General features: G+C 38.6%; 1 protein-coding gene across 1 annotated transcript in view; it reads right to left on the reverse strand.

Annotated features, from left to right (window-relative positions):
• LOC124155796 (putative defense protein 1) overlaps positions 1 to 24,290 on the reverse strand; it is a 25,207-nt gene extending 917 nt beyond the window's left edge. Inside the window, exons 1-5 of the mRNA XM_046529898.1 lie at positions 24,185 to 24,290; positions 12,208 to 12,432; positions 6,159 to 6,289; positions 4,464 to 4,555; positions 3,884 to 3,959 (exon numbers count right to left, since the gene is read on the reverse strand). Coding sequence (XP_046385854.1) covers positions 3,887 to 3,959; positions 4,464 to 4,555; positions 6,159 to 6,289; positions 12,208 to 12,397 — 486 coding nt within the window. The 5' untranslated portion in view covers positions 12,398 to 12,432; positions 24,185 to 24,290 and the 3' untranslated portion in view covers positions 3,884 to 3,886. The remainder of the gene's footprint in view (positions 1 to 3,883; positions 3,960 to 4,463; positions 4,556 to 6,158; positions 6,290 to 12,207; positions 12,433 to 24,184) is intronic.
• Positions 24,291 to 25,576: the final 1,286 nt, after the last annotated feature.

Raw genomic sequence — 25,576 nt, forward strand, 5'->3', positions numbered from 1 at the left:
ATGTTTTGTCAGTACTAGTGTGTGTTGAACCATTCTGTGTTCATATGAGAGGGGCAAGATTGTTCTAGAGATTTTGATAAAATTTTTTAATGATATGTCCGCACCACTTTACATCTCCCTTCCAGGCGTTAAACAATTTATGGTGAAATGAAAATTGTTTACTTTGGTCACTTTTTTCAGATGTAATGATTTTCTTCAGCAACTTATCATATACTGTCACCTTCATTGACTTCATTTTGCTTCAAAACAAATGCCTGGTATTTCAGGTATTGTGGAATTAAAATAATAAATGATTATTAGAGCAAAAGTAGAAAAATATTTCTGTTGTTATTTTATAATAATTAATTTCCATTAATTCTTCCTTGATTTACCCTGGTTTTGACTACCATACTGGCGTTCAAATTGTAAATCGTGTTAAGAACCAATTGCTCTTAAAAGTACTGCTGCATCTATTGTCAAACTACCTCTGATTTTGTTGTTAATTTCTGTACTTTTTTGGAAGAGTTATTGGTAACTCATGGTTACAATAAAGTAAAACTTGGTGATAAGTTTCCCAGGTCATATTGCGGAGCAACTTTTCAGTTTTTTGGCTGAAGTAATAATTTCTGAATTTTCAATATTTGTGTCAGCCTTGTTCACTATCATCAGGGATATTTCAAGAATGGATTTTAATTCCCACCTTAGCGGTATGCGTGTTCGAAATGCTCCAGTCCACTTTTTGGAAGGAAACTTTACATCTTTTTCAATACCTGGCAAGAATGGGAAGCATTAATGATGAGGACAAAATCCTACATCTCGACTCATCCCTGATGGTGGTACCAATCCATACTGAAGCATCTGATATTTTCTAATCTGAGAAAACTGATCCTTAACCTGGTTTGAACTGTGACTATTCCTCCTCCTTTGTTAAAATATTTTGCACATGAGAACTAAAATCAGTATAATATTCAGTATAACCCTGCCATTACCTGATATATTATCTCTTGTTTTCATAATTAATTCTCTTACATTTCCACTAATTTCAATTTTCTGAGTTTTACCATTTGCTGGTCGCAAGCTTTTATTCTCATGAGAAGACAGAATTAATTCAGAATAGCTATCATTGGCCTAGAGCTAGGGGAAGGGAATCACATGGGTGTGTTAGTATGGATGGAAACTATGTAGGGGTGTAAGATATATATGGGATATAGTTTTGATTAAATTTTTTCACAGTAGGGAGAGATGTTAAGTTTGTAAGTTGGAGAAGTGTACAAGAAGGGAGAAGGGTCTTAAATTTAAAAATTTTCATATTCAGTATAAAGAAATTAGTTTTGAATGATGTAGGTGTGGCTATGAAACAAGGGTTTTCCATATAATGAGCAGATGCTGTAAATAAGCAGTTACAAATTGTGATTCATCATGCTTTCTGTTTTCCATTTGTCGTTCCTTCCCGCAGCCCAAACCAGAGCATGAAATTCATCTCCCCCTTCTCAATCACCCCCTCATTTTTCCCCGTTTACATTTTGTTGTCACGATTACTAGATCACTAGATGTTAACATCCTTGTCCCTCCCACCATTATCTACTAACATCCCATACTGCACTCAAAGTGTTCAAGAACTTGCAATCTTGTTACCTTAAAAAGATATGAGGTGCCGAAAACAGGATTTGTTTGTTTGAAGTGAAGATTAATTAACTTGAAGTAATTTCCTCATCAAGTGTGCTGAAAATTACATAGCATCAGTTACAGTTTTCCTCAAAGCAGTTGAAATGTTGGCAGTAGTGAGTGTGTTGTGTTATATATATTTTTTGTCTTGGCCTTGGGTCTCTTGTTAGTGAATCATATTGAGGCATAGGCTTGATAAGTAAAATGTTAGAGATTTTACTAAAATATTTTAATAAGCACACTTGAATTTGAAATTTTAAATTATTAAGTATTTTTCCTTATTTATGGAAAGGTATCGTGAAGACTGGAATTCAAATAGCTGCTATCAAAATATCTGGTGGATATTCTCTGGGATATATTTTCACCTGTGAAATTTCAATCCAGTCTCCATCTGTTGGCGAGTACTTAGGGAAATAAGAAGATTAAGGACGTCTACCAAGCCGTATATCCTCAGGTGAATAAAATTCCTCAACCTTTATTTAGTTAAAGTTTCTTGTCCTTTGCTACCCAGTTAACAAGTTGGTCAAAATTTAAGTTGCTATAGTGAGCAAAAATTAAATTTTAACAAAATGCTCTATTTTAATAATTTTCTGTCATAAAGTTAGCTTTTTTAGATTCTCAGCTTGGTTTGGTGTTCAAAAGTCTTATTTTCTACAATAAATATTCATTTGTGTTTGAAGGAAATCATTACATATAGGTTTATGAATGCTCTTCTTGATTTGCTATTGCTTGGTAATTATGCAAATTCAATTCTTGTGCTAAATATGCTGTCCTTACATTAAGGTATCCTTTTAGTTATTTATACGAATTTAGGTGTTTGCTCTAGAAGAACATATTAGAGAATTTAATTGAAAAGCCAATAGATTTTATGCATGTTGTGGTAATATCCTCGTCAACTGTCTATGAAGAGGTAAGGTATTCATTTTGTTTGTTTTTTTTGCAGTTGTTTTTACAGTGCATTTAATTTTGATGGTATATGCAATAAAACTTACATGTAACAAATATAACAGGACTGGGAAAATAGAAATTTCATTGTTAGTGGTTCGGTGTATTTCGGTTCTGTACATGTTGCGTTGTACCAGGATGAACAAAAAACTTTTAAATTTAAGCCTAGTGTCTGGTATGGAAAATCCAGTGGGCTCATGTTGGAATATTATTTGGAGGGATGAGGAATCCTGACTGCAGTAACTAATTAAGTGTGTCTATTACATAAAACCCTCTGAGGTACTGAGCAACTCTTTCACTGATGGATGCAAATTCACAAACCACTTTCTGAAGAGTTGAAGTTTCACTAGGAGGTGGAAAATTATCCGAATAAAAATGGAAAATGATCTGAATGAAAATGCAAAAAATCCTGAATTACCACACTATTGCCCAGAAAAATTCAAAGTGGTACAAATTCTAGTTTTTCCATGCATGCCTTCGGTTGACAGCCTCCTGTACCTAGTGTTTAGGGGACCCTTAACTTTGTGTAGCATTGAGATAGGTGGAGGATGATCTGACCTTTGATGGGCAACCCAAACATCCTATGAGTGTATGCAACACTGTTGACAAAATTATGGACATTTTTTCAAAAGAGGAGGGGCATTCCAAATCCCCCCCAAGATTTAGTCCTGGATTCTACACTGCTTTGAAAACTAAATATGTACGCAACTCAATCCTAGATCACTTACGGCAAAAGTGATTTTGAGATTCAGGAATTGTGGACAACTCATGACCCGAGGTAATGTCCTGGGTTGTTTAGGAAAATTAGTGTATCAACAGTTTGCTAATAAAATTTTGGGTAGAGGGAATTATTGTTTACAGACTAAATTTCCACAGCATTTTCCAGAAAAATTATTTTCTCTGCTAATTCGTGTTAAAAATATATTTTTTCCTGGATAAGAAATTGCACATCAAGATCATCTCCCCATTCAATTTTTTATTTTAGCCAAATGTGAGGATGTTAGTAATAATATGCAATGCATAAAGAGTAATTTATGTATTAGATTGTCACAAAATAGTGACAATCGGGGTGTCATCATACGAGGATGAATTGAATCATGTCAGCTAAAGTGAAAACATTAGTACGTAAAAATGTGAGTTGTCATTTCTTATCTGAAAATTGGAATGCTGACTTAGTAAAAACATAGCCATTTTGTGAATCCTCAAATTATGGGAAGACCTGGGTGCCCCTTAATTATCTTATTAGATATCCAATACTTCATAGCTTTTCCAGGCACATATATTTGCTACTTACTTATCAGTTCCTTACTTCCAGTTGACTTGATTTTTTACCAACCCAAAATGTTGCTCCATCCTTCACCATGGTCACCCTGCAGAAGAAATTCATTATAATGGTTTCGACATAACATTTTCTTACTGCAATTAAAATACATAATTTGCAATCCTAAGTCTTAATCCAAATGGTGCGTTGAATTATTGTGATGACTTGGCAGTGTAGGAAAATTACTAGTGCCAATGTTTGGTACACTTGACATGAAAGTAACATACATTACTTCATAACATTTGTCACACCTTTTCCATGAGAGATCTGACTTGTTGATTTTGCTGAAATTCAGTAGAGCTATCATCCCTCAAGGAGGAAGCCCACATGATTATTTGTTGAGAGAATCCATTCATGATAATTTTATTTGTGGTTTTTAGTTTGGTTTCTATGGCAAATTTATCTTGGTGCCAATTTTAAGAAAATTGCCTGTGATAGGAAAGGGTGAATGGAGGAGGTCAGGAAAGTAAGAGTAGGAGAGTTTGGGAACTTGGCCGAGGAGTGTACTACCTTGTATATTGGAAAGGGGAGTGATTTAAGAAAAAATGCTTACCAAAACACTACTTTCTCCGAAAGTCTTTTAGGTGCATTCCATGTCAATGAAACAGTTTTCTTCTCACTGTTGCTGGAGTGAGTAATTCCAGACTGTAAAGGAAAATAAAATGATTTAACTCGCTCAGAATTTTTGTTGCTTTATTGAGAGGCATATGTTACTGGCTAGTTGTCTGATCATGAATCTGTACAAACGCTTTGAGTCAGAATTATGGGGCATCATTGCTTGCTTCCTCAATAATTCAGTTGTTGGCATATGGCAGAGCAGGAATCTTACACTTGTTAAATATAGGTGATAAAAAATTATGTGCAACCTGTTTTCTTTAATCATTATGTATCACTATGTGCACTTAACATTATGAACTACAAAGTTAATAAGTTGGTACATTTGTATATGCATGTACCTACAGTAATTCTCACCTAAATACCCAAGTCCATGTAGTGGTCATCCTTGTTGGTGGCACCACATTTCAAGGAGATTTGAATTTTTCCCTTGTAAAGGCTGTTTTACGCAAGGCACGTAATTGCACAATCTGACATGTGTACAAAGATGCAGTCAAAATTGCGTGTGTAAAGCAGTAATTTGCTAATACAGATGTGACTATGCATGGATGTGAGATGGCAAATAGCCTGTTCCAATTTAGTTTATGCATTTGCAAAATTGCATGCCATAATGAGAAATTAATACAGTTTTAACCAGCGCAATTGCATGCCCCACGTAAGACTACCTTAAGTAAGCCAAGCAAGGCCGCATACAGGATTTTGTTCTGGGAGGGGAGGGAGGCATAAGGATACCTTGTAATACAAAACAAGCGCAATGATAATAGGACCGTAGTAAAAATGTTGCATGTTTTTGAAAAACTGGGGGGGGGGGGCAGGTGCCCTCGTGTCCCCCGTGTAGATCCGCCTATGAACAAAGATCACTTAAGAATTTGGGTAGCTGAGGTACCGATCTATGGCGACATTCCATGTATAGTATGCAAAGATTACCAGGGATGCTGACTTACAAAAAATAAAGGGGGTGGCCCAAACCGGGGATCTTGCCCTGGGAAATTTTATAAGTAGTGAGTTTTAAGTCTTTTAAGCATTTTAGAAGAGTCATATGATTAACATTAGAACCCTGAGAACTCTAATCTTGATATCTGGACACTCCAGGGAAAATCAACATGCCTGACATTTTTTCCTCACACCCATAACGAATTTTTGAGGGGGCTAGGACCCCTCAGGCCCCATCGGCACCACTGCAGATGACATTGTCCGAGTCCAAGAAATTTTGGTGCCCCAGGAAAGCAAGCAAATTAATTTCCAGTGAACCCTCTTTGTTGTGGTATGCATAATTTTTCTCTTTTGAAATTCTTTAGGTAGTTTTCAGAGACCTAGGTTTAGTGAGATATTGCCTGCATTCTGGCGTGAATCTCTTATGGGGTGTGAGTGCATTTTCTTAATAGTACTATTAATGATATCACAATTAAATATTACCCTTTGCTAAATCTAGAGCACCTTATGCAATTGAATCTTTTCAGTCTATTGAATCTCCCATCTATGCTCAATGGCAGTCTCTTTTAGTTAGTGGGTGGTGTAATGGCACCAACTTGTGATTTTTCACTTTCTTTGGTGTGTTCAACTATTTTCTTCGTTTCTGGAAATCAATATAATCATTGCAAATTTTTATCACTATATTGTTGGTCTGGCTTACCTTAACCGAGCCATGACAATCCACAAAACCAGCCCCAGGAGCCTCATCGAAGTGTCCGACAGCCTTGTTTCCGACACGGGCTTGAACAAAATATCCTTTGAAGGTTTCGCTGTCTGATCCTGACAATGTCACTGAAATACATAAATGATTTGTGAATATCACTTGGGAGGATACAATTTATACGGTTTGGGGATAAAAAATAGTAAAACCTCAACGGTGATCAATATCTAATTTTTCACGCACAGTCTAAGTCTTGGAATTGATTGGTGATATGGATGTTGCCTTTTAGTAGTTCTATGAAAGATGATGATTACAGGCATTCGTAAGCTATAAATATGTAGTTTCCTAAGTTGCGGAATATATTTATACCAGGTGTTGAGAGTATTTGTTAAGTTGAAGTTATTGAAGGCTGAATCCACAGGATTTTTCTTCATGCCGAGATGACAGAGTTTACTCAGCATTTTTACACGATGTGCAGTATGGCTTTTTTCTGTCAAAATTGCTTTAAAATGAAGCAAAAGCACAGTGTGTGGCGTAGTTTTTATTTTCCATAATTTTTTTGGCTTTCAATTTGTATTTTACTGGTTGCAATGGAAGGTAATGAGGCTAATCTTGCTCCTCTTTGTACTTATACGCTGGCCCTTACAACACCTAACTCCTTGGCAATCACTGGGGCATAGCCCAGTAATGGATGGGAGACAAGAGGGAGAGTAAGGGGTTTACCACCCTTCCGTCCTACCCCGGATGAAAAATACATTAATGTTGTACAGCGCTTTAAGACTGAGCCTGGATTATGAATCTGTCTTTGCTTCATCTGAAAATACGTAGCATCGTAGGGACCAGACAGTCTCTCTGAAATTCGAAGACTGGCCCTTAAGAAGCTGGCTCTAAGTTCCAAAGTGAATCACGCCTTTCGAGTTTTCATACCGATTTTTCCCGTAGGCTCCATTCCCACTTAATGTAGGTGATCGGATTGGTGTAATGGTTTGAGTGTTGGCCCAGGTTCAAATTCCGGCGGTGTCAAGATTTTTAGGCATTGCACGATCTTCGCTTGAATACTGTGCGAAGGGCACTTATAGTTAAGGCCGTTTTCCACTGGCCACGTCATTGCGCAGGTTAGTATCAAAACGAAATTGCGAGAATGCGAACTTGGAATTAGAGCAGGGGCCATTTTGCCGTCTCGCATCAACACATTCTTGCACGTATTCTAGCTATTCACCGCTATAGTCGACGCAATTTTGATTGCTCCTTCGTCAGTTTGCGCAATGACGTGCCCGGTGTAAAACGGCCTTTAGAGTACGGCAACCTGTCCGTCGGGTAGGTCGTTACGCCGTGATCCCTTTGGCGTATTTCGTTTAGAGCTGGTTAATGCCAATGTTGCCTCTCTCTCGTTCCTTCCCCGATGAAAATGACCTAAAGTGTGGGTCACTTTCTCTCGCTACTTTTTTACTTATAGCAGTTCTAAGGGTTGAACCGTGAATGTTAATCCGGGTAGACCGAGGTTATCATGGCTTGTCCTAGACAACACACTTGGTGTAATAAAAATGTATTATAGCTGTATTACATGTGAATTACACGTGATACAGCTGTAATACAGGTGTATTACACCAGGGGCGCAGCCAGGAATTAAGGCTAGGGGGGGTTTCAGGCGCAACCAATACTGGGGTGTCTTGGTGTATGGCATACCTGCCAGGGTAATCGGGAGGTGCGAGGGCCCTCCGCCAGAAAAAATTGAAATAAATGGTTCAAAATGGTGAGTTTTACGGCCTCTGAGGGATATTTTATTAATCCTTAAACTATTCTATAAGTAATATTAATCCAAATAAATAAAATAGATTAAACTTAAAAAATTGTCTGAGCTCTGGGGGGGGGGTTTATCCCCGAAAACCCCCCTCGCTGCGCCACTGTATTACACCAAGTGTGTTGTCTGGGTTTGGGCGAGCACTTTTTTGGCGCTTTTGGAGGACTAATACTATTCCATCAGATAGGTATTCTTTAAACCTCGATCATTTCCGAGAGTATTGCATATCAAATTATACTCCGTAGGGGAAACATTCTCCTTTTTCCAAGGGTCTTATCCGCGAATTGCCTTCCGGGGATCGGCGGTTTTGCCTTACTATTTCAGAGGGGCGAGTACCGGCGCGGTGTTTCAGAATTTTATAGTATGAAATGGGGGAATCCTGCTAATTTATCTTTATCTGTCACCGTGCTTCGTAATCCTGGTGTCACTCCTCTGGCCGTGAAAAAATTGGTATTTTTTCGGATGGTTTATCCCAAGTAATGCCCTCGGGATTATCTTCACTATATTCTCATAGTTGGATGAGATTTTTTATACCTGAGAACGTGAAAAACTGACATTGTAAAATTTCCTGACGAAGATTATTTTAATGGTACAAAAATAGAAAATACTGTTGGTATGTAATTTTCCTTCCGCTATCTCGTGTGCAATTAAGTTGAGGAGCGTCAGCTGATTTAATTATATTTCTTTCCTTTTGTCAAAATTCGGTTGAATTCTTAGACAATCGTTTTGCCGTTATTTCCCAGCTCAGCGGGATCTGTTCATATGCTTAGTTTTGACAAATGCATGGACAAAATTTCCCTAATTTCTTATAATATTGCACTATTAACCTCAAAGCGCATATTTAATGGATATTTTTCTAAAAAGGATGTTTTTTTAACGTGACGTATGTTAAAAATTTTATAACGACTCAACTAGCTTATCATCTCAACCCTTCGCATGGTACGTTGTAAGATATCGTCGCCTGCTGCTTTTTCTTTGAGTATTAAACGTTGAAATATTCCTAGGTAGGCGGAGTCTTATCGCATCTGTATGACTAAATTTAGGAATGAAATTGCGCTTAAAACTACCTGTGCTAGTTTTTTTATTATCAAATTATACTATATTAGATCAGTTAGTCAAATACTGTATATTAGGGCGGATCGGAAAAATCGATTTTTTTCAAATCCATCTGGCCCAATGAAAAAAAGTTGTGGGACCGATCAAAAATAAGGCCTGAAAAATTTGAGACCTCTAGGTGAACCCCTGACCCTCGCTCAAATGCGATTTAGGGGGGGGGGGGGAAGGTCGAAATTCAAAAAACGTAAAATTTTATGGTCGTTCTCTATAGATTTTGCCGAGTTACTGCCCTTCCAGAACAAAAATTTCGTGCATTTTGACGTATCTGCCACCGTTTAGCCTCAAAATGCCTATTTTGAGTCCGCGTCCGCGAAGAAAATATTCCAACGCCCACGCAGCGTCGCGGAAACAAGAGCGGCTGGCCGATCCCTTCCCCTCCCCGCTCGCTTCTCCCCCTCCCACGCCTCGAGTGCAGCAAAATTCATCCCACGTGTGCTGCTAGGAGGGCGTTCATCTTGGATAATGTAAATCGGAAGATGGTAGAAAGTAAAAAAGGATGCGTCGTGAGACGACTTGTTCCTTATTTGGCGCCTCGTCGGCGTTAAACAAATCGATATTACCAACACTTAGAGAAGTGATGAAATATTTTTAGATCCGAGAACGCAGGAAAGGAGCCTACGGTCTATGAAGAGGCCTCTCGAGTGGCTATAAAGGTGTGCGAACTGTGCTTTTCTTCCATTATGTGTGTGACTAAATGGATTTAGTGGTACCACAGGAAGACTAAAACGGAACGGACGTACGGAAAATGCAAATAGGCCAAAATTTGAGTTTTATTGAAGTACAAAACTCAAACGCTTTTAAAGGAACATTTGAAATTATGCGATATTTTTGCGTTTAAGTGCAAGAAGGAGCAAAAGGTTCCTCCCTAATGAAGAAGTATTTTGAGAGATAAGCGGACGAAACGAAAGATGATGGCTGCTGGATTGAATCCTAATGAAACTCGGCAACTGAGGAAAAAAATGGAATCGTCGGAGAGCGTTGAGTCAACATCGTCAAGTCTTGTATGGGTAAATAGTATCAAAAATTATCTTCATCAATTCATCCGAAGAAAATTAAACTTACGAGGTATCTGCCGATTTGTTTCTCTACGTTCCTCATGACATAAGCATTAAGGACTAAACGTAAACTGGAACTTCTGCGAGGAAAATGCATCGGGCAACTGTGATAGAGGTATATGCTAGAACCAAGCAACAGCAGTGATCGTCCTCGCAACTTTAGCTGACGCAAAAATAGTAACTTCGTAAGATACATCCAAGGTGGTTTGCAAGAATTACTTACGTATACAGAAAAAGATGCTAATTATTGTGAATACGAAAAGAGAGGTATCAAAGGGTGTCATCAAAGGGCTACATTTTAATGGGGTGAAAGACTATACTTTTGTCTGATGAAAAAAGGCAAGAAGAATTATAAATGCAATACGATAACACGACTGGTTTTTTTATTATCAAATTATACTATATTAGATCAGTTAGTCAAATACTGTATATTCAGTGTCTCGACTGAACTTTGAAATGTCTAATCAAAAGGTAACACGATAAAACGTGTTTTTGACTAAAAACAACTTGAGCGCAATGAAACAATTCACGCGTTACAAGATCGGTATTGCCATAAAATTATTCTAAATATCATTTGCCAGAGGAAAGTCTTTTTTCCGAAAGATCGCAAAACATTTTTATCCGTTGTACACGCATGCTATGTAATAGCTATGGTTGGTGTGTTAAGAAAAAACGGGTATTAAATTTTTTATTTCTCGCGAGTTTGATAGTCCGATTGTCATATTTTAATTATGTTGCTCCTGAAGTACGATGAAACTTTCAGCTGCTTTCATTGTTTACTTTGTCTGTGGCAGCCGCGAATATTAGACGCAGTTATAAGAGTTCTGCGATTTTCGACTCTCACTTCATTGCTTGTTCGTGAACTTTTGGCCAAAAACAATTCTGTAACGATGCTCCAGACTCCATGTCCGCCGAAAATGGCTCCGTGTGACTTTTTCCTATTTCTATAAATAAAGATAAAATTAAAGGGCCGTCGTTTTACAAGCATGGATGGCATTAATAGAAATCTCAGACAAAGCTTAAGGCTAAACCAAAGTTGGACTCTTAAGGCCTTTTTACACGGGGCACGGAATTGCACAGGTTAGAACTGCATACATTTCTGAAATGGCTTGGAATTGCGCGAATGCACGAACGAAATTAGAACAGAGGCTATTTTGCCACCTCACGTCCACGCATGTGTACTAGCAATTCACCGCTTTACACGACGCAATTTTGACTGCTATTTTGTACACACGTCAGATTGTGCAAGTGCGTGCCCAGTGTAAAACTGCATTTAGAAATGTTTCGAGGATTGGAAGAAGTTGTTGCAAAAGTGCAAAGTATCTAATGGGGACTATTATGAAGGCGACAACATTAAGGTAGAAGAATAAATATTTTTTTCAAAAGACTAAAACTCCCTTTATTTTTTTAACACACCTCTTCTGTTGAACCAATGGTCCTTACCACCAATTACTATTTGAAAAACCTCAATATATCCTCCCTTACGAGTGACACCCGCGCAGGCAAATTTGGTCGTCATTTCCATTCGGGCATGATAATGTTTTAGGTGCTCGTTCGCAGAATAAATTATATATCCACGGATGCAATGATATTTGAATTGATTAATAAATATTGCAGGCATGTTACACGATAGGCTTGGGCACTCTTGATGACCTATGGTTCGATACCGTGGTAGCCAACTTCCCTTTCGGCACCCTAATCTAGGCGATGACCACCCTCGGGACATTACAAGTTTCGCGGTTGGATTTTATTTTCAAATTAGTGTATTTCCATCGTTGTTACCTTGCTCAAAAACTTCGGAAACGACATTTCCACCAAAAAAATCACTTTTTTCCTTGATTTTTTTAAACATGGAAACCTCAGAAGACTAAATTTTATTTTGCTTTCGGACCCACATCAAGAGGTCAAAATGCCTACATTTTTCCGCACTCGACAAAAAATGCAATTTTTTCTGATGTGCGCGCCAAATTTCTTCGAAGTCGCATGCATTTAAGTGATTTAATTTAAAGGTAAAAACGGCACGATTAATCGGAGTCTGAGTATTTGATTGGGAATTACTTATGCTATGGTAACTTACCGGTAACCTTGCCTCCTGGGGGAATCTTGCTCTTCGAAAGCGTAATGGAGTACGGAAACTTGGTGGTCTTTGGGTCGACTCCGTGCTCTGGCTTCATATCATCGCACGATTCCTTGGGTGCTCCCTTTTTGTAGCCATGGGTCAGTGTGGCAAGCGTCACTAGGGCAGCCAGAATCCACAATCGGTTCATTTTGAGTTTATGTGGTCGTGGGTTGACAATAAGTCCTAAGGAAGAAAATAAGTAGGAAAAAATTTCATAAAAAGAAAATTTGTGCTCTTTTTCTTAAGCGTAGATAAAGCATCATGTGTTAGTTCTCAGTGCTCGTGCTTTTTTTTGAGAAAAATGTGTCACGTACGTCTCCGATAACTCACCATAGTTTTCTCATATTTTCACGTTTAATAGGATTTGGCATGATTTCAATGTACATAATGAGTAAGTGAATGAATTGGGAGAAAATATTGCTTTAAACCTAAGCCCAACTGAAATTTGTAGTGAGATACTAGCTGTGAATCAATTAAGTGAAATAATTTTCTATAGGATTAGTGCCCAAATTGTGCAGGAATCATATCGTCTTTGTCCATGGCTATTTAACTAGATATTTACTATCCTATCTTTTAGTTATCTTGGATAATATTTTTGCGAGTATCAGGGCGCATCCAGTGCAATAGGGTTGCCGAAACAATACCATTGAGGCTACAAGGTTAGGGAGCTTCAAATAGACGCGATAAATTGTAGCAAGTAGCCGTACGATATTCAAGGCGGTAAGTAAACGTAAAAGTCAATTTTAGGCCTTGAACATCGAGAGGGAGCGATTCAGAAGGATACTAACAGAGTAAAGAAGTGTTATTATGGGAGAGTCAAAGGGGCCCCTCTTTGCTTTCAGCCACGGGGCCCCCGAAGGCGTTATCACGTCCCTTCTCAGAACCATATAATAATTTATATCACTTAATTGAACATAGTTCGATGCGTAAGAATTCAATGCGCAACTGTTCTCTACCACTCATGCCCGGATTTGTTTCAAAGATCAATGTTTCCCCGGATTTGGATATTATATTTATATTCAAGCGGTATGTTTCAGGATTTCGTTACAACCTCAGCGTGGATAAAAATCCTCGGATAGAACGTACTTATTATCTCCATACACTGTTCTACCTACTTCACAATCAGTGGCGCCGACTCCATGGGGCTTGAGGGCGCCCGAGCCCCCTTAAAAATTCGTTATGGGTGTGAGTAAAAATGTGTCAGGCTTGTCGATTTTCCCCGGAGTGTCCAGATATCGAGATTATAGTTATCAGGGCTCTAATGTTGATCATGTGACTCTTCTAAAATGCTTAAAAAACTTAAAACTCACTTCTTATAATGTTTTCGGGGCAAGATCCCCGGTTTGGGCCCCCCCAATATTTTTTGTAAGTCGGCACCCCTGTTCACAATCAGCAAAGACGCAAGTTACACCCTCACTACTCCACTGATGGATATCACTAATACTTGGAAGGTACAGGAGTCAATGGAGGATTAAGAGGGGAGGACCGGCCGCTCACCGTAATTTCCGAAAAAAGTGAAAAGATTCTAACCCTTAAGGAGCTTCTCCAATGAAAGCTTTCATCCCACAAGCTTGAAAACAACGTTAAAAAGTTATTGATGAATATTTACAAGCCACTTGCTTACGCATATCAGACTTACACACATTCGCTGATTGTACCTATTACATACCACTAAGGCGTTGAGGAAATTGATGGACCGCCTCTATCCCTAAAACAATGAATTTAATCCGCCACAGACACGAATGGACTCATGGCCCTCGCCCTGTGAGGCGAGTTATGGGGCAGTGATCCGTCCTTTCGTAATCTTTTGCGATTAACTATTCATCAGTTGGGATATGAATTTCCGCTCATGCGATCCGCATATATGAGAGAAAAATAGGGTGGTTTCCTATTTTTTAATTTCCTAAATCGAAAGATTATTACTCCTATTATTATTATTACTCCTGGAGTACGCATTTCACGCTTTTAGACTTTTTAAATGACGATATCTATTTTTCGCGATTAAATGAAAAGTGAAAATTTTCAAGCGTGCGTAAACGCGACGGCTGAGTATGAATGCTGGGAAAAGCCCATGTGACGCATTTCTGGTTCCCCATCCCGCCTTGGGAGGTGACCTTGGGGCGAGACTTGAGCGCTGATACGACGCAGGCTGCTAGCAGGTAGATGAGTACCCTGCTAGCTGGTAGTGCTTTGCTTAAATAAGGATTATTAATACCTTATCAAACGAAGAAAACTTTCCGACCTTAGCCAGTTTTAATAGGTGATTATTAAGACATGTTTCCCTGAGCTCTGTGCCTCATGCATGCATTGGTAATCTCAGACGATGTGAAACTCGTATCTACTCGTATAGCATCTGGATTCCACTCCACGTGACGTCCCTGTGACGTCACGTGGAGTGGCATCGCATAAGCGCCAGTCTGGCCTTACTCAAATGAGTTTTTTTGTTGACAAAATTGGCTATTAACATTCGTCTAAACTGGGATTTCTAAAGCCAGATAATTTTTATATTATGAATACACTAATGGTGGGTAACGAATCGTAATCAATGCCTTTCGTTTTCTTTGATGAAGGAAACTACCCTATTGTAAAAACTCGTTTTCCTCATTGAAAACATCGAAAGTGGAAACAAAGTCTTGTTCTGCACCAGCCTCGGGCAGGTGGACAACCTTGGTTTGGTGACGGTGAGATATCAGTTGTTACCTCGTGTTCCGTGTTAGCGAAGTGAAACCGAAGACAATAATATTGAACACAAGAGAATTATTGAGAGTAAACTATTACGACACCTCACTTTCCGCGAAAGCGTTTACCTCATGAGTATGTATGGGAAAGTCTGTTCATCTATTCCAGTGATTTATTTTCTACAGTGAGGGAACTTAATGGAAAATTGAAAATTTTGAAGTTCGTTCTTTTTATTTTCCTGAAATTTATTTTCAAAGGCTACAATCAGGACACATGACTTGTCCCTTTATCTTTTAATTATGATACGCAGGGTACAAAATGTCACGTTGGTGATGGATTATTAATTGCCTATTAAGAGACTAGGGCAGGAGACCCCGTCGATTTTATTGCGGTACGTAGAGCAAAATGTATCTCAATCGTTATACACCTATTAAACAATGTTATGGTTTACATATCGAAATTATACATTTTTTAAAGCAATAAACTTCCGTTTATATGTCTAATTCCTTCATTTAAATTGTCCAGAACTAACTAGAGCTGATTGAAAAAAACGTTAAACAAATATTTCTAAAGTTTCTACGTTTTAAAAGCTTGTTGGAAATCGCGTATATTCCCACTGTTGGCCTGGGAATTTTTTTTAACAATTCTTTTCCTCCATCTTATTTAAAAATTTCACGTTATTTTCTCCTTGTCAGTGAAAGTGTGGTAAGTGAAACCGAGTTTTTATAGTCTTTGGCTATTTTGCAAATCGAACTACTACCGACTAATTGTTAAGTGCCAATCTTAAGAGCCGAAGCAGATGTTCAAAGTTTTTCGTTAAAATAATTGGCAAATATTTCCTGTTCAATTCATTTCTATTTTCTTGCGCTGACTGACATCTAATTAACAAAATTTAGAAAACAGACCGATTTTTCTCTCGTATATTGTCCTTCAGTTTGGCGAATCGTGGTCATCTTATCTTTCAACTCTCGGTCAAGGAGATTAGGTTGCGATGAATTACAGTGAGGTGCACATACAAAGGAAAGGTCGAATTTCTGCTAGAATTTCTCATATTTATGATGAAAAACTAGAGTTGAAGACCGGAAAAGATGCGGTTTTTGTAAGAATTTTCATGAAACCTTAAAAAATATAAGTGGGCAATGTATAAAATAAACAAAATTGGATCATAATGATTCCATTGATTTTTGTTGTCAGGAGGTAGGCAGTTTCATGGGACCCCTTCGCCAAAGTGTTCGCGTTTAACTTTAATACAGAGGGTTGTAAGGTATGCCACTGAGCAGTTGCTTTAAAACGATTGATCAGTTTCAGTGAAAGCTATTGAGAATGACGAACAGTACAATTGTTTTTTGGTATTTAGAGGTCGCAACCTACAGCTTTGTTAACTTGCCCTATGAGGGGAGTGTGAAGAGAGACTGCGCGGGCGTCGGCATTATCTTGCTTTTGACGCCCAGAGAATCACGGCTTGGCTTCCCATTCGACTGTCGCAGTGCCTTCCAACCAGCATTCGACCAGAGATTGGGCATTATCAGAAAAACACCCACTATGTTAAACCCAGGTTCTTGGTGCGGAATGCCAACACTAAGTCACCCCATCAACCCGATCCTCCATCAAAGTAAAAGAATGGCCCTATAAACGGACTGTAATTATTTCTTAAGTAAGAAATTCCTTTTACCTCAACAGTTTCCTTGGAGATTTGTACGATTCTTAATGGGATAACAATGACCTCAACTCGATCATGGGCTGGGTGAGGGCGTATGCTTTAGTGGCGAATCCATTGGAGGAAATGAATGTTTACATCCGCATCAACCTTTTATTTTTGGAGAGGCCAATTTTTCTGAAGGTCATTATTTGGGCTTCGCTGTTCTGCGGTAAAACTGTCTATGGGTTTAAGTTGATGGTAGGATGTTGGCCATTTAAAGTGGAGTCACGGTAGCTACTCCTTTTTGCAAACTCTGTATTGCTGAATTCCCTACGGTTGGACAGAAAACTCGAATGTTACATTTGGAGAATACCTGAAGCGGACCTTGAAAGCATGATTTATGGATGTAATTTTGAGAATCTACTCAACCTCATTTCTACGGCTATTGAAATCTTAATCTGAATAGGTAATAATAAATGTACCGCAGACAATAAGATTAATCAGTAATTGTAAGATGGTTAAAGTTATAAGCACCGATACAAAAGGCTAACATGGATTAAAACTTCTGATCTACTCGATAGATTTACGGGAGTTAATGATAGTGTGAATTTTGTTTAGTCTCTTCTTCAATGGGATGAATAGGTAATTTCTCGGAAATGCTTCGTACGAATTATGAAACATTCAAATAATATCTTATCATCAATTATTGTGATTACCTCATAGAAGTCTTATAAGGTTAATACATATGCATAAGTTTAGATCAATTTATTGCTAAATTTCGATTTTTAGAGGATGTTTTATTTCTTTGTTTTCAGTACTAGATCACTTCCATTTTATTTTTTGGCTACGGATATTCAGATATGGCCTTGAAAGTTTGAAAATCGAACGTAAAAACTTTGGAAAAGTTAAGAATCTATTCCACTCACGGTAATAATGTTTAATTGGCTCGAGTATTACGTGGGGAAATAAATCCCTCTGTTCTCTTTTGTAATTTCACGAATCAATTTATCGATGAAAAAGAAAATGAAAGCTAGTGAGTTTTCTCGTGGGAGACGCGTGCGGTTTTTTTTAGCTTAGCAAGAATCTACGTCCATTTAAGAGTATTTTACTTTTGCCATGCCTGTTTTTAGGTGAAGCTCCTTTAAACAATACATAAAAAAGTTGCGCATTCAAAGAGAATTTGAGAAATACAGACCCAGAATCTGGGCGCTCAAGTCTCCATTTCCGGAAGGAGTTAAAATATATAGCAATCATCGTCAAGCATTCTGATTTCCTACGCCCAAGGTCAGTGTTCTCTACAAAATTCATGCTTTCGACCGCAGCCTTGCAAACTTAGCTCATTTGTTATCGCGCTAGACATGGTAGTTCTCCCTAAGGTAAGATTGACCTTGTCGGTTCCTCTGATTTCCTCCAATTTTCTTCTGGGCGTCGTGGGAGCACTAAGTGGAAGCAACTTTTTTTAACCGTGTGACAACAGGGATCAAATTAGCAGTTCTGAACTTGCTGATGCCTTTTCCAAGAACACCGGCTGTGGCGTAGCGAGGGGGGGGGGGGCGTTCCAAGGGGTCCCATAATATAAATAAACTTACTTTGAATCGCAAAAGAAAACCAAATATTGAAAAATCATGAATTCATAAAAGATTTCTTTGAAAAATTAGGCCTTTTCGATTATGATAAGTGTTCAAAATTAATGTAAAACCCTCTACTTCGTACCCTTTTTTTTAATTCCCCTCCTCCCCCTGGTTTTGGACCCCCCCGAACAAAATTCCTGGCTACGCCACTGAAAACTGGGCTCTCTAATTCGTAATTAGCAAATTCTGTTGGGTTTTGAGCCCTGTTTTATTAAAAACATGGGGAGCGTGGCAATTGATTGTGATTCTTCGTATCATTATTTGCGTCTTTTAAAATTTCCATAAGTCTTTAAGTACTTAACTTTTCGTAGCTAAGTAACTAAAATTTTTAAGGTATTTTATGAAAATATTTATTGATAACTATTGCAACAAGGGATGAATAACAGAGAGATGATCTTCCCTTCAGATAATCCAAAGAAAGTGTTCATAACAGTGTTTTCCCAAGGCATTGCACACCGCTCAGGCGTCATAGAAAGTAATGAGCTAGCACACTCCGTATGAAATACTGAAATCTGTCAGTGAAAGCAGTCCCTTCAAAAATGTACAATATCAAAGTCTATAAAATATAATTGCATATAAAGATTTGTGTTAATCCCATTACGAGCGACTAGACTTATGATTTCACGGTTCTTGTAGAAATTAAAACTGGGACTTATAAATTATACTATAAAGAATACCATGAATAAGCGATAAACAGGGAATCATGATATTATCTAGAACCGGTTATTAGCATAAACAAATGTAATGCTAGATTTGTGCTATCCCTGATAAATGGAGGACATGTAATATTAAATATTCATGTCATGCAATATATTCCGCTTCTCACTCCCTTTACTCAATACTCTCTCACTAGTAATCCCTATAGAATTGCCTCTGAACATGTCCGAATTGACGTTTTAGCTTCCAAATAAATTATTCCTTAAACAAATTTCCTTCGGAATTCATTCGGCAAATTGGAAGCGCTGCAACACTTATCTCAGTAAACGCGTTTGTGTCCATTAATTCCTTCTTTTATGAATTACCAAATTTTCCCCTCATTCCATAATTGTCTCCTTGCAGTTTAATAAGCCTATTTATGTGGAGGCGTGAAAAATCAATTATTTTGATCTTTGAAAGAGTAATTTTGCTGCATCCCTTTGGATGAGGGGTTCTAAGTAATTTAATATCAGTTTTAGTCAGCCTACAAAAATGAAGCTGAAAGCTCTTTATTGAAAGATGCTCATTTTGTCAGGAGATACTATGACTAAACGTAAATGAAATAGATTAGCTTTTTACTTAATGGTAATGAATTTGTATAAAATGGTTGAAATATTCGGTAGAAACTCATCAACAATGCTTAAAAGTTATACACGGCCTGAGCGTCGTCGGAGAGTAATTGAATGCTGAAACTCGGGTCTAATTTTGTTTTTATTATTTATTTTTTAGGCTTTGATTGAAAGCATCCATTGTTTTAATTAGTAAGCGCAAGATAATTTCTACAAGCGAGAACGAAAAATTCTAATTTATGACTTTTTTTATCTTTTACCCGCACACGTTTTACCGAGGAAAGAAAAACTTAAGTTGAGATCGTTGAAGAGACCTTGAGAAAAGAATTTCTTGTCATTCTGTACAGTTAAACGCTTCAGTGGAGCCGGTGATTGTCCGTGCACTCGATGATTTAATCCCCATTTTGTCCCTTCTTGCGAAATACCTTCCTTCGCATGTCCCTTACTGTTAGTCGCTCGAGGGAAATAACTATGGCCGTACTACAACATTCCTCGACATTGGGAAAGCCTGTAATTTGGAGAGTTGTGGGAATATTAAAAGGCCCTTTTAAATTTAGGTGGCCGATGGTATGAAAGGTTTATTCTTAACGACACTCGGCTCACTTCGGTCTTATGTAACTTTCGCTGCCACTGGTGTTTGAGAAAGACGCGACCGAAAGCTGAAGTTTTTGGATGCCTCAACTCTTCTCCGACCGCTAATACCTCTTCGGCTTGCAATACCGTAATGGAAAAACAATGATAGTTTACTGAAATCTTCCTTTGCGGGGCTGCCTGCAATGGAATGGAGGGTTAGATATTATGAGTTTCTCTCATGTCAGATGAGAAAAATACTATGTACTAAGGATGAAAGCGTAGCCAGGATTCTAAAATGGGGGGGGGGGGTCACCGGAGATTTTGGGGCCCTTCTGGGTCGTATAAGAAACACCCCAGAGCAAAAGGGGGTCCTCCTCCCAGAAAATTTTGGGATTTTTGAGGTTGAAAACGTGATTATTAGGACTCAAAACAGTAATTTTGTATTAAATTGATGAAATTATGAAGATGAAGTATAAAAATTTATTTACTCGTTTTTGGAGCCTCTTTTAAAGAATAAAGGGGGGGGGGTTGTAACCGGGGAACCCCCCCCCACGTATTTTACCTTCAGTAATGATGAATGTTAGATGAGAAAACATTGGTATTAAAAAAGGTTTTATAATTACGTACTTTCACGCGTGGTTTCTCGACAGCAGGATAGTCATGTGCCCAGCAAGAAGCCAGGGGGCTTCGGCGAACGATGGATTTAACTTGCAGCGTTATACCAACGAAATATATAGCCGGCTTATTTAATATTTATTTATTGATTTTACGTTTTCCCGATGTGTGGGAATTGAAAGCAAAAAAATCAGTAGGTGTATACAAACTGCGTTCCTCCCCTGAATCAAAGTTCTGGCTACGTGCCTGTCGATTGCTGACCAGCTTGAAAAATTCTGTTTTTCGGCGAACTTTTCGCGGAAGTATTAAAACGTAAAAATGTGGTTGAATATGTTTATCAAAATGATGTTCAAAACTTTAAAAATTAATTAATATTAAGATTTACGTTAAAGTTTATACAGAAGGCGGATATTTTGTGACATTCGTTACTGTTATTGTGGTGGATGAATTCTTCTACAGTTACATGCCGGGTCACGTCAGCGAATCGAAAGGAATTCTCCCTATGGCTATAACTAAATGCATAAAAATTTACCATAAAGTTTGTCGGGACGGTCATTTTGGGATTTGGGTAGTGAAAACTGGTATTGATTGATACCGCAATATACTAACCGGTCAGTAGAGGTGGTAATGATGGAGAGAAAGGGGAATGCCGGAGGATAATTGCAACTCAATGCATTAAGTCTTCTCAAACGAAATCCAAATGCAGTTGGTGTGATACCATGACGAGGAACTGTACCTTGAACACCACTGTTGCAGGAGTTACGGGCCGAGAACAATTTCTACCGTAACTAAAACACACGGCCTCCTGAGTGGGTAGTTCGTTCCTTAACATCTCAATTGACTGTTAAAGATGACCAATCCCTACCTTTTGACCATTAGTTATTTATCTTAATTTTGTGAAGAATTATTCTCTTAAAACTTACCGTGTCTTGAAATTTACAAGGTACATAGAGTGGGCCATTGTCAAAATTTACCTGCATCTCATCTTTAATTATTTTACAATTGGAAAATAATGGAGGAAAATTTTTCAAATATGGCTTACAGAAAAGTGTTAAAAATAGCCTACACCATGGGCGTACGCAGCGAGGGGCAGAATGCCCCTCTAGAAGCAAAAGTCGCAAATGTCTATATGGAAGCAAATTCTTTTTCGAGCAAATAATTTTAAAAACTAATAAAGAGGTGTTACTGTTTCCTTAAAATGTTGATTTCATTCACATTTTCCATGCTTAAATCGTACCTACAACGTGAACAACCCTGGCTCCCCCTCCCGTTTTGATCCTGGGTACGCCCTTGTACTCCACGCTCCCTGAACATTTTCGACATGACAGCAATAGTTTTACACAAATATTACGTCACGACTAAAGAACGATCGGGCGTAAGTGATGCTACCTTTTAAGATTCAATCGGTTCCGCACACGAAGTTTGCTCTTTAATACTATCGAATCATTTCAGTTCATGTGATATTTACTTTACATGAAAGTTAATTTGGTAAGGTAATCGATTCTGAAAGATTTAAATTTGATATGATTTCCGGAGGAGTGGGTATTCTCTTATCGCACGGTGTTCTGTTTAATTTGGTGGTTACTTTCTCATTCCATGAATTCAGTTTCCCATCATACGCACAGAGTTGTTCGAAATGTATTAGAATTTGTGCAAGAAGTACCTTATTGAAATCATCATTTTTCCGGATTTTGTCCTGCGTCAATGCCACATTTTTAAAAAATAAAGTGAGCGACTTGGATGACACCTTCAAAGAAGACTCAAATCCACTTTCATTTTTCACCTGCTCCTCTCCAAACTGGCGGGTAGGGCGTTGGCTTCGTTTAAATAATGGAAATGAGCACGTCAATTTACAGGATTGCGAATCGCCAATAGCAAACTTTCTCTCCATAAAGGCAACCGATTAGCTTTGACTGCGTCAAGTTAATTCACCTTCTCCTCCGTTCCGATATTTAATGAGATAAGTGTGATGTGATTTAGTTCTCTTGCGTATGAATTTCTAAAAAGTTATTGATTACCTCTTGGTTTGAGGTGGGAGATGACATAAAAACCACCAGAAACCAAACAGACTTCAAGCGATTCGAAATGAATGCATGCTTAGGCATTCGAAGAGTACAACTTTTTGAACATAACACATAGGAAAATCAACTATTATTTTGATAATCATTTGAATAATTATTTTATATAAAGAATTCCTAAGCCTCAGTTGTGATGACTTTATAGCGATGATTTAGTCAATTTGCATAAGAATTTGTTATACTTGATATCCTCGGGGGAAGGCTGATTTTTGTAAAACTTGAAAAAATCTCTCCCGTATATAATTCTGGTTTTGTTCTTGCCCATTTATTCTTCGTATTTCGGTACAAAACCTATTTTTTCTGCATAGTTTTCGTAATTTTAGCTACAGGTGCTCAAAATGATATGAAACAAAACCAACAGAATTTTTCACTTCACAACCAACAAAATTGTACATTTAGATTGCATTGTTCAATTGGGCTCTTTGTGGAAAGACAGAACCTTTCTTGTTCATTACCGCCATAACTTTTCTCACACTCGATGGAGACAATATCCCTCCCACGGTTGTAACAAAAGGCAAATGGTGATTTTATCTCCGTATCGGAAGAAAATTCATTTCGCCAGATTTGCGCTGAAAAGCGGTTGATAGGAGACTACTTACTCTCCCACCACAGGGCTGCTCGAATAATACAAATAATGTTAGGAAATTATGCGCTCGCGTAATCTCGCAAGATTTCACAAAAAAATAAGCTCTGCATAATTTTTTAAGGAAAATATCAATTCACAGTCAGTCCTGCTGTTCCGTGATGTGAGAAAATATCAATCCAGAATCAACGCTGTAATATTGCGACCATAAACATCTGGTTAGGTGTGATTTAATTGGATAGCTTAAATAAAAAAAAAAGGTTATCTAATGAGATGGGGGTTTGGAATGATGGTCGGGAATGCGCCGTGAGGTGAACCATCGAACATCTCAGTGAAATTGCACGCGAATGTGTTGCTCGGATTATCTCTCGAAGACAGTTTTTGCAGTTTTCACCATGGTCGTATTTGTATGAGTGAGAGCGCGAATCAAACATCTTGAAGCGCGTGGGAAAAGAAATTACCGGATTGCGCGGGAGCTAATGTGCATTGAAAACTCTCCCTTTCCATTCTTTTCGAACCACGACACACGTACATAGGATCAAAAGCAATGTGTTAAAGAATGAAGTAATTAGCTAGAATCACCTCGAAGCTCGAAATAATATCACAAAATAAAATGCAAAAACTGAAAGAGTGCATTGTAGGGTTTCAGCCTTTTGCATTTTATAATTCCAACAAAGAAAATATATGTCTGAAGAAGAAAGTTCACTGCACTTTCCGTAACTTATGCCTAATAGTTTGTCTCCCGTCATTGCAATAGACTCTCTAAACTCCTGAATCAATTTACATTCGAGTCCAGGACGTCACTTAAGGCTGCGATATGTCCGTAAAATAAGAAAGACTTTCACGTCAATCAACGGAGAGAACTTACTTACCTTACGGTTTAGAAACCGTGGATGAACGTGTGCTTGAGGAGAAGTTCAATAGCCAGTGTCCTCACGCGACTGAGCTCCTGCTGGATTAGCTGTCGGCTGTCGGTCCTCCGCGGCAGGGGAAATGAGGGGAAGGTGGAAAGGGTATGGGGCGAAAAAGAGAAAGGGCCGTGGTTTAGCGTGGTTCAGCGTATTCCCCGGTGGCCGTGGATGAGGTGGGGCGTGGATCGAGGTGGTTGGGTGCAAGATGCCCTCGGGAGCCTCCCGGCCGACGGGATTTTCAAGGATATTAACATTTGCGAGGAGGAGGTCGGGTCGCACGGAGGAGGAAAGCAATTGGTCACATTCGATTGCCTTCGGCGTGTGACGCGAGGTCAAGCCATCCCTCAGTCAATCTGTATCGGCGCGTGCGACCCGCACCCGAAATATTTGAATATTGTTGGGGTCGACGTCCTATCAGACAGGACCTGACGAAGAATTTTCGTTTACCTACAAATTCGTGGCACCTTAGCAGCCTGATTGTGAGGTTAGGCATGGGTGTATTTTACCGGCATTGCACTGCTATTCGCGTGGCATCGATTTAGGTGCTGCCTACGAACACATTTGACTGAGGTTTACTACCCATCTACCAACAACCAGGGTTGTATGCGGTCTTCGGGCTACTCTTCCCACCTCCAGTTTCTGTCCCTCCGCATACTGTGGGAAATACCAAAGCCTCCTCAGTCCGTATACACTATACATTACTTCTAGCATGATTTTTTTCCTCTAATTTTCATTTCCCTCTTGAATAAGAATCAGTTCGTTTTAACTTGTAACCCCTCAAGAAACTCTTTATTCGTCTCTGCCACGAATTATGCCGTGTTTCCTCTATTACAAAAGTAAGATGCAAAATATAGATACATTTAAAAACCACACACATGTCAGACATACAGAAACGTCGTGCGCATTAACCTGTTGCCTTTCAGGCGACGCTATTTAACTATACCCGAAGTCTATACTCTGACGTAAGTCAACTCGTCCAACCAGCAATTAAGATGATTTCAGAGACTGCATCCTGTCAGGGCTCATGACTAGATTTTACGTGATTTTGATTTCTTTAGCGCGAAATTTGGTGGTACGGAAGCATACCTAATGTCATCCCGGTTCTGATGGAATCGGAATGGAGAATTCTCAAGAAAGTTCTTGACTCAGTTATTACTATGATTAAATAATCGAAGAAGGAAAATAAAAGAATTGATTTTCCTTCGGCCAGCGGATAATGTATTGTGCGTATAGTCTCCACGTTAGGTGCCCCAAATCTCTCTCTACGCGGAGGCAGAGTTGTCTCCTAGAGAGGTGTCCTCGGTAGCATCGTGAGATTATTTCGTAAAGGCGATAGCTCTTTTGAACGTGGCT

Source organism: Ischnura elegans, chromosome 3, assembly GCF_921293095.1.
Source record: "Ischnura elegans chromosome 3, ioIscEleg1.1, whole genome shotgun sequence".
In the NCBI taxonomy this organism is placed as follows: domain Eukaryota; kingdom Metazoa; phylum Arthropoda; class Insecta; order Odonata; family Coenagrionidae; genus Ischnura; species Ischnura elegans.